The sequence below is a fragment of the Mesitornis unicolor genome, unplaced genomic scaffold (assembly GCF_000695765.1).
Source record: "Mesitornis unicolor isolate BGI_N332 unplaced genomic scaffold, ASM69576v1 scaffold49112, whole genome shotgun sequence".
Classification (NCBI taxonomy): Eukaryota; Metazoa; Chordata; class Aves; order Mesitornithiformes; family Mesitornithidae; genus Mesitornis; species Mesitornis unicolor.
In genome coordinates this window covers 29,407-40,014 of record NW_010172165.1, presented here as the reverse complement: position 1 = coordinate 40,014, position 10,608 = coordinate 29,407, and the positions used below count along the sequence as shown (strand labels likewise).

At 37.0% G+C, this 10,608-nt stretch overlaps 1 protein-coding gene across 1 annotated transcript; it reads left to right on the top strand.

Annotated features, from left to right (window-relative positions):
• Positions 1-1,060: 1,060 nt before the first annotated feature.
• SLC22A16 (solute carrier family 22 (organic cation/carnitine transporter), member 16) lies at positions 1,061-10,055 on the top strand (the record flags this gene model as incomplete). The annotated part of the gene is made up of 5 exons (XM_010180283.1): positions 1,061-1,610; positions 3,519-3,646; positions 4,039-4,148; positions 4,666-4,765; positions 9,760-10,055. Coding segments are annotated over 5 exons (1,101 nt in total), but the record flags the coding sequence as incomplete, so codon positions are not given.
• Positions 10,056-10,608: the final 553 nt, after the last annotated feature.

Here is a 10,608-nt window from a genome sequence, read left to right as displayed (position 1 = left end):
CTGCCAGTGCATTAGACAAGACAGAGCCTTGCACCTGGAGCATTTCAGCCTTGAACAGTGAGATTGACAGGACTTCCTCTGCTGACGCCCTTGGCTGTCGATGCTAGGGGCCGTGGTAGTTTATAAAAGCAAAGAGCTCTGACCAGAGCGATGCTGTAGGTTTTAAGTGCCCAACGGGACTGATTTGCAAGATGGAGGTTAAAACTCTGGCCTGTGCCACTGAGATCAGCACAGCTTTCTTATCAGTTTCAGTGGGGTTAGAATCAGAGCTTATTAACTGGAATAATTTTAACCAGAGAGTTGATTAATCAAAACAGTATACTGGAATCTTTTCAAGTCTAAATTTTCTAGCCGTGCTTGGAATTGTTTTGAGATACCAAGAATTTTACTGTTACTAGAGAAATTGAAAAATATATATATATACTCAATAAGACATATGTATTCAATGAAGAAATACTGTAATGCAGAACATGTCAGTAATTGCATTCTGTTAATACGGCTACATAACTTTTGAGAACCTGTAACCTTATATGTGAGCTTCCTTTCCAACATTTGATTTTATGAGATAATTTACAAGTATATGGAAGGTAATTCTCAGTAAATTTGCAGTTCCCTGACATGCAGATTATTAATAGTCTACTTAAAAGACAAGGCCAATCTTTTCAGAATTGGGATCTTATTTTCCTGAGTGTACAGTTTGTGATATCATTAAGACGCCTGAGTCTTGGAGGTGAAGGATTTAGCGTCATCAGCAAATTAGGCTCTTTTTCAGGTGTCTTTTGCTGTCTCTCCCCGACTACAGAAAAGCATCCAAAATCACTTCACGTTTTTAAAAACAGTCTCTGAGTAGTCTGAAGGTTTGACAAAGCTTTTTCTCCAGCTGATTTGTTTTCAGGGTTGCTTTTTTTTTCTGTCAGTGTGGGACATGCCAGTGCAGTGGCAAATAAATGTACACAAACGTGGGACACTGTGAGCTCTTTGTTTTGAACTGTTAGCTGTTGCACAAGTAGAATGGATACAAATCTCACTCTTTTTTTTCTCTCTCTCCCACCCCTCCCAGGTTTCAAGTGGCTATCTGGTTGTGGCTTTTGTTTATGTGACTGAATTTGTTGGCATTAAAGCACGAACCTGGGCTTCTATGCATGTCCATGCTTTTTTTGCTATGGGAATTATGGTTGTGGCACTCGTGGGATTTTTGGTTCGGACCTGGTGGGTCTATCAGATATTTCTCTCCATAGCAACTGTTCCCTTTATCTGTTGCTGCTGGATGCTCCCAGAAACACCTTTTTGGCTCCTGTCAGAGGAAAGATACGAAGATGCACAAAAAGTAATTAATATAATGGCAAGATGGAATAAAGTAATCACTCCTTGTAAAGTTTCTGAACTGTGCTCAGTCCAACAAGATGACCTAGTTGGTGACAGAACTGGTGACAATGACATATCCTCAACAAAGAAGCACAACATCTTAGACTTGTTTTGTAATTGGCACATTGCAAGAAGGACCATCACAGTCTGGCTGATCTGGTTCACTGGGAGCTTGGGGTACTACGTCTTCTCCCTGAGTTCCGTCAGTCTAGGAGGCAATGAATATTTAAATCTCTTTCTCATAGGTAAATATTTTGGTACTTTATTTTGTTTATGACAGAACTAGAACATAACATCTAGAAATGCATAGAGATTTGATAGCCAATTTTTAAATTCTGTTCATTCAATTATGAACCTTGTTCAAAAAGTTTCTTGCTAACTCCATAAAGTTGGCTAACACAGGAGGAACAACATTCACTCAAAATCTCACTGTTTCTGAGAAAAAAAGATAATTTTAAATTTCTTGGTGTACAAAATTCTTCTGGATCTGTCTTTGTGACTGTAAAATCATATTCTGCTTGTGTCCGCTTTGTCCTGCAAGCATATTCTAGATCCATGCAAGCACCAAGGGAAGCAGACCAGAAACATGAATTCACATGCTCTGTCAAATGCATTAGGAAAATGAGAAAAAACCCTATTATTCCTTTAATCGCTTATAGTCGTGATATATTAAGTCTGTCTCAGTAGAAAATAGATTCATAATTCTCAGAAGCAAGAGTAATTTTAGTTTTCTCAAAAGAATATTTTAAATTTAGCTGTAGTATTCTTTTAATTTGGTCAGTCTGACTGTAATCTTCCTCTGATATGTAAGTTGTTTAAAAAGGCAGCTCAGTGCCTTCAAGGCCTGATCCAAAGTTTGTTAAGATCAGTGGAAATATTCCATTGACTTCAGAAGACTCTAGATCAGGCACGCAGCTCTGAGCCAGCACAGAATTAAATTGGGCGCTTTGCTTTATGCAACAGAGTGCTCTCAGTAAAGTGAATGTGACTGTTCATGTACGCAAGCACACAGAAAAATTGGGGCACTCATGAATTCAGTTTGTGTTGTCACATGTTAGAGTGTACTGGCAGACTGATATGTTGAAGAGTGGATGCTAGTATTGCACAGAGATGAAAATGTTATGGTGGAGTACAGTGCGTAAATCACTGTATCCACCTCCTTCAAAAATATTTTAGCAGACAAACGTACACTGAATAATTGCAACCTGCTTTTTACCAACACAGGCCCAAAAGATTGTTTCCTGATATTGTTAGTGTATTGACACACTACACATGCTTATTAAAGGAGTACAGCATATTTGTTCAGAGCTGTATATTATGTTCTTCCTGGATTTTACAGTGGACATAGTAGCATTCTTCAGGAGCAAGTTGATTTAAAACATGTCTGAACTGGCTTCAGCTCAATGTAATTTGTCTGGGGGCAAATCATGTTTACACAGCGTTTGTGAACAGTCCTAGCCAAACGCCAGTTCCTTTAGAGCTGCAGCAATTTTTCTCTGGAAAGAGGCATTAGGAAGATATAATCTGAGTAAGAGTGGGATGCTGTAAGAAGCTGCTCTCTTTTTAACAGAGAAGACAGAAAGCTGGAACCACTCTCTCTGTATTTGTGGAGCTGACTCAGAAAACTGGACCTGGAGAGACTTAGTTTGCCTTTTACATCGGGGTGATTTGGGGCAGAAGCTGGGGGAGGTGCCCATGGCTTTGGATGTTTGACCAGGTGAAAGCTGACAAATCCCGAGACATGCGTTGGTGTGACACCATCAATATTCCTTGTGGGCATGCTTAAGCTGCTGATGTGAAAAAACCTGAAGTGAAAGAGCAGCAAATGGAGAACTTTCAGTCACAAGTGCAGTGTCACAAAAGCAGAACTGTGGCCTTGCTGTTTTCTGTAATTTTCTCCAAAGAGAACTGGAGCTGCTCTGTGCTGTGAAGCCTGTTTCCCTTGTTCTTCTTCATCCCCTACTATAGTTTAGGCCATGTTTTCTGCCTTCTGTTCCCATTTCTGTTAGAAAGTGTGCTAGCCCATCACGCTGGTTATCTCTGGATTTCACTTATTTAGTACCCCCTAGATGAAGTTAATCCTCATAAAGAGGAAGTTAGAGTTATAACATGAATATGTGTAATCATGACTTAAAACAATTTCATACTGACAGGTGCTGTGGAGTTGCCTTGCTATATCATTGCTTGCATTGGGATGGACAAACTGGGAAGGAGAAACACACTCATCCCGTTCCTTATTTTAAGTGCACTGATCTGTGTTTTAATTATGTTCATACCTCAGGTTAGTCACGTACTGTTGAAAGTGTTCCTATAGTAGAAATTGATTTTAAAGGCTCTTAAGTCTGTAGATGCAGCTGCTCTTTCTAAATTATATAGTTGATTAAGGCTGTTTTAAAAATGCAGCTGCCAGTCGAAGTTAGATTTCTGTATTTTCAGTACAGGTTTCACAGTTTCATTGCTGAGTCACATGTAAAACGTTCCCAGGGCTTCAGTGAACCAGGACTGGTAAAAAGTTACATGGACACTAGTTACTTACTGAGACTGATTTTAACAAAGCAAGCAATAATTATTGCTTGTTGTTTAAAGATGGGTCACAACTTTTGAAGGGTTTAGATTAAGCTTGAAATTGTGTTATTTGCTGGTGATTTATTTATTTGTGCTCTCTTTCAATAGGATTTCAATATATTAATTATCTTAGCAAACATGGCTGGAAAATTTTCAATAGGTGTGGCATTTGGCCTTATATATCTCTACACAGCAGAACTGTACCCAACAATTGTAAGGTAAGAACTTTAAGCAGTCGTATGTTTTTTCATTATTTTGCTGTTATTTCCTTTTCTTTGTTAGCTCCTGAGCCAGATGCAGCAGCTCTTGGCATTAATGGTAGTGATAAAAAAAAATTAGAATGAGATGAGTTCCTCCACAGCTTCAGAGTTGTCTAGTATTTGGCTGTACAATACATTTTTATTTATTTTTCATTTTCATTTCCATGTGCATTGATTGGTTTCATTGAGAAAACTCAAAGAATATTCAATACTTTCTTAAAAGTTGTTTCTGCCTTTCTTAAAAGTCCTGGTTGTTCATCCTGTGATCTATGCTGAATTATTATTATATTTTTAATCTTAATAATAGAAGCAGCTGGATTTCATTACAATATAAATTTACACTGGCGTAGCAATAGCTTCCTAGTCTAACTGCATAAAGACAAATAGCATCTTGCTGATGTTTTAAGTGTCCGTGCATTTCTAACTGTTTGCTTTATCTGCCAGAATTCTTACTGAATCTTTGTTTTATGTGTAGATCACTTGCTGTTGGAAGTGGTAGCATGATGTGCCGTGTAGGAAGTGTGGTTGCTCCTTTCTGTGTGTATCTAAGAAGTGTTTGGATTTTCATGCCACTTGTAAGTATTTATTTCAATGATGAATGTTTCTGGTTTTGAAAAAGCCTGTCACTTGTTTTCTCAGGAACCAAAAGCTGAACTTTTAGTTTGAAATGGAAATGGAACAAACCATTCTTGTTCTAAATTTTAACTCTCAAAGATTAGTAACTTCATACTGTTAAAAATATGCAACTAAAGGAAGAAGGAGATGTTGAGTCACTGAAATTTTACTTCTGAAAAGTTTTAATGATGAAAAACATAAAAATACTTATTCACTGAATCCTAGTATAAAATTGATAAAAAATTTTCCATAAAAATATACTTTATCTACCATATAACATTTAGGATGTGTCTTAGTCCATCTTCTTTACTCTGCAGGCCAAGCAGTTCTTGACCATGCTCCTGATATATTCTTACCCTTTTTCAAAGGCATAGTTCCGTTCTTGGAATTCACCAGAGGGAGTTTTTTTTTCTTATATTATATTATATTTCTTATATTTTCTTTTTCTTATATTATTCCTAAATCTTTTCCATGGCTTCCCTGGGACATTGCATCTTAGCCTTCCAGAGGATCAAGAATGTCTTATGCTTACTATACTTGGTCTTCACAGCTGTCCCACAGCTCCCTTTTTGTGCTTTTAATTTACAAAGAACCTGAACAAAACAATTCATGAGATAGAAAAAGAAAAGCAAATGGTATATTGATGAGGTTCAAAGTGACTTTGACAAGCAACTGAACCTTGGATTCATTAAACACATCCTACTCCAGGTCATGCTACCATTAGGTTTTGTCTTCTACCACCAGTTGCCCCTGGAAAAGAGAGGTGGGACCATTCCTTCATGGACTTTGGGCATTTTGTCTGCATTATGTAGCTTCAGAGCCATTTTTGACAAAACATTTTATGTATTTCATAGATGAGCCACATTTCGTCATTACATTTCTGTTAAGAGGCATTTGCTGCTTAGAAATCCTGTAGCTATTCAATCCCTTTTTTTCTCCTGAAGGATAATTTATGCTGTATATGTAAAAACATAAGGAATTGCAAAGTTTGTATTAAGGCTTTAAGTAGAGAAGAGTTTATTAATGATTTAAAAATAGTTTGACTTCTTTCAAAACTCTTTAGAATTCACTGTAACTAGCACAGCAATGTTACATGTACATTATACATGTCAGAAAGGGAAAAATGTAATGGAATGTGTCTTTAACCTAGATTCTTACCCTAATTTTGTCTACCATTGGAATTTCCTGAAAAAATTAGCATTGTGTTCTTTTGATTTTGCAGCTATAAAATCTTCAACTATAGATGATTGGTTTCAGAGAATTCTTGGGAACTTGTTTCATTATTTAAAATAATTACTTTCAGTTGATTTGTACGAAAGTTAAGAGGATGAAGCAGACCACAAATTAATTTATTCTCTCAAGCTCCTAAAAAATTTTTTTCTTGCTTAATAATGGCCCCATACAAACCAAGATACCAACAGAGTGGACATGGGAGAACATTCTTCTTCTCTTGTCAGTGTTTTGTCTTTACTGGCTGAGATAAGCTTTATCTATGCAGAAGCGCTGCAGTTAAACCACAGATGGGGAATGCTCAAACGTGCTGGAGAGCAGTGCAGATGGCAGTATAAACAGAGGAATTATTTCAGCTATGAACAACTCTCAGTGTACACAAAGTATCCAGAGTATCTGTAGAGTTGTGTAGTAGTTCACAGTGAATATGTTTTCATTATTAGCTCCTATTATAAAACATTTGTCAGTTTATTAAATAGGCTTGACTTGACTTGGAGCATAGTGTGCCAAGTCTCAGGTAACATGAGTGTTTTGGAATGGAAATTAATTAAATGGATTACATTTGTAAGTAAACTGATATACATCATGTTGATCTATTGTATACACCACACATCGTCAAGCAGTTACTACTGCTATTTGTTTGACAGTCTGCCTCCCCAACAGTTATGCCACTTGCAAGCATCTCACTTTGAATGCCTGTAAGTCTTGAATAATTTGCCAAGTATGTTTTTCATGTGACAGCTTTCTAGAAAACTTACAGTAATGCAACTGCTCCATGTATGACCTATTTCTGTTTCTCAGCTGTTAAGAATTATGTTACAGTAGCCCTTTCACAGACTTGATTTTTCTCTCAGATAAACCATAAATTCTAAATTAAAAAAAACTCCACTGAGGTCAGTGAAGTTAAATGAATGCAAATCCTGTGTCTAATAGTAGTGGATTTTCAGGACAAAATTTAACCTTTTCTTATTGAAGTAGGAATTTTGTAAATAAGATCACATTTTAGATCGATTCAGAGCCATCAGATGTGGATATGAAAATAAACAGCAGACTAGTATAATAGTTCTCAGAAGTAAAAGTATTATTCTGTAGGGTTATTTAATTCAAATTATCTTTTGTTCTAGACTAAGCGTATTAAGTCCTGGTCTTAGACCACTGTGTATTTAAAATTGTTGCTCTGGGTAGGAAGGAAGATATATGTAAAATAGTAGTAAATCCTTTTTTTGAAGTTGCTGCTGGTTGCACTGAAGTGGTGGGAGTACTTTGAGAGTTTCACTAAGCAGAAAGTCAGATTTCAAATTAAGACTGAAAAAAACAATTAATTTCAGCAGGTACACCTGACAAATTAACTGAAATGGAGCTTAAACATACATAAATACTTTGCATACTAGTACACTTTAATCCATAAACATTTAACTCATTGACTACATCAGAAGAACACATTCCCATGCTGAATTATATACATCAAATAGTACATACATACATAATGTACACATTTGTTATGAAGAAGCAAAGGGCTAAATTATGTCACATACCTCATCAAATGTGCCAAGATAAGTCTGCAAAAGATTTGCTTTGACTAAGTGTGAGTAATAAGTGTGAATACTGCCCCTGAAAAGCTAGATGACATTTGAAAAGTCCTTTCATTAATATACTCTGACTTAATTGTTTCGTATTCTGTCTTTCATATGAAATATTGGAAAATGCTTTGTAGGGTCAGGGAGAAGGGAAGCACACTGAATGAGTCAAATGCAGCAGCTTTCACATTGAAAAAAGAAAAATAACATGTGATGGAGTAGAGTTAAGGGAGCTGAGATTAAAAGGCAGGAAAGATGGTGGTGCCTACACTTAACAGAATAGTGAGAGTTTGCAGGGGAGTAAGAGTTAGGTTCACGAGGAAGGAAAACATGAGAAGAATGTAAAGTGCCTAAAAGACTAACCGAAACAGAGAAGACACACCTACTCAAACCACACAGTGTTACTTTAACCTTGTTCTGTTGGGCATCAGTAATGACCCTGTTCTCATAAACGCCAAATGTATGCATATCCATAAGCTTCCATATCCTTAACAGCCCACGGTATCCTCATATGTAAACTTATGACAACCTAAAGGATATGCGTGAGACAGGTCACTGTGGAATAGCTGCCCTGTGTCAATTCAGCCTGTCTTACCATGGCAGAAAAGCACGTTTTAATAATAGAGTTTTGACACTCTTTTTGATGTGAGTCTTCATTATTTTGGAATAGATTTTAAAATATCACTCCTGCCACATATATACATCTGCAAGGATTTCCCTCAGTTTGTCACTCAGCACCATTTCCTCTAGTCCTATTACTACTAGGATTTTTTTTTCATTTTTCATGGTAAAAGCATGACTTTAATTTTCACTGTAGTTTGTACTATGCAGCAGTATTTTGCTCAGTTTTTTATTTTGTCGACCTCTACATTTAATGCAAGTGCAAAAAGAGGAGTGTATGCAACAGTGTGAGTTCTGCTTCTCAAAAGCATGCTTGAGACAAACTGTCCTCTTCTTCTGGTGGGGGGGAGCAAAAGCAGAATGGTGCATTTGCATGAAAACAGTCCTTTTCAAGGTTACAATGGAGAATTCCAATTTTAAAGCACCTTTCTGACTTAAGGAGAAAGTCTGGCTTAGCTGCAGATGGTAGCTGGCCAGTTCTTGTCTCAAGCTCTGTGCAAGAGATGTAGGCACAGTAATTCCCATACTTGGAAATAAAGTATTAAACAAACAGGAAAGACCTGAGAATCAGCATAGGGCAAGATAAGGATAATACAGTATCAGAAGTGCACAGTCATGAAATGGAAAAACACTGAGCTTGTGCATGGTGTACTCTGTGGAAACATTCCATGAAGAGATATTTGGGTCATTTATAGCCTGGCTTTGGAAGAACACCAGAGCTTTAATGCTCTTCTGTACTTCAGATGAGGACAGTGTGAATTGTCATCATTGAACAAGGCACAGAAATGAAGGAAAGGAAAAGATATTCTGGGAGCCTCCGCATATGCGTGCTTCTGCATCCACCTCGCATGGTCCTGATCCTTGCTCACTCATGCTGAAGTAAGCTGTGATCTCAGTGCAAATGTCAGTAGATGCCTGCACCTCTAACAGATCTTTGAATCTGCAGTTCAGCAAAGTATTCCGCTTGAGAGCTGTATTCATTATCTGCTGAGGTGCTCTCCTGAGCAAGGATGTGCACTTCAGTGGCTCCAGGCTAACGAGTCATGCTGAGAAATTCTGATCCGGCTGTGTGCAGGAGGAATAGGCATACAGGTACAGTGGGAATAGGATCAGGAGCTAGAGTGCAAACTGAGATTACAGGTAGCAGGGAAATTGTAGCTCTGTGAACATGCATGTAAAAATATATGCAATCCTAGAATCAGTTCTTACATACATACCTGATAGTAGAAATACCAAATGAAGAGATATGTATTGTCTTCTCAAACAGAATTTTTCCTTCTTGCACTGTATTGATCCTCTGTGGAACAAAACACGTCACTTGTTCTTCATTAATTCTGTTGCATAATCTTGCATTTATGCAGCAAAAAAGGCAGATCTTTTATACAGTCAACATTTAAGACTTACGATCTTTGCTTTACATTACAGTTCATTGTGCCTTATTTTTAAATGTGATTTCAAGCAAGATCGAAGATATGTGTAACTTGGAGGATATTTCTACCTTTACAGCTACTGTTTATTTCTTCTAGTTGCTTGTTGGAATCATGGCTCTTCTGAGTGGAATATTAACAATAATGCTTCCAGAAACACTGGGAAAACCATTGACTAATACTTTGGTGGAAGCTACAGAAATTGGAAGAAACAAGAAAAGCTGTTCAGAAAAGACTCCTCCAGCACACAGTGGTGCAGCATTAGATAAGATTGAGATGTTAGGTCAAGAAACAGTCAGCTCTGAGAAATAAAGCAACAGCAAAATGTCTGTTCCAAATTTTAATCATTATCTAATTTATACAATATTTTTATTCAAGAAATGTAACTGTTCTATAATATCTGTGCCTTTTAATTTGTATCCAGTCTTGCCTTTTCAACAGCACAAGTATATAAACCCTTTTCCACATGACTGAGGTACTACAGAAATTTTGGTAGGATTTCTAGATCCTTTGTCAAACTTACCCTAACTTTAGAAAACCTTTATGACTTGATGTGACCAGTTGGAATGATTACTCGAAATGCTGGAACCTACCTGATTAGACATATGTAAAGAATATGCCAATTCTTTGCTTCACATTTTCTGTGGTTACTTAGTTTGTAAACCCACCACAAAGTGCCTTATCTGCTCTCGTCTTGTTGCAGCTGACAGCTATAGGCCTGAGACTTCAAAACACAGTAAGTTCAGACAGTTATAATTCAAGAGAGAAACCTAACATTGTAGCAAGTCATAACAATATTTTCAAAGATAAACTAATTTATTCTTTTATTTTCAAGTTTTCTACCAGAAAAAGTGCATTGCTAACAAAGGAAAGTATTCTGTGGAACAGCTTCCAACTGAGAAAAACAATACTAAGTTTGCAAAATGTGCAAATAGTTTGTATACTATT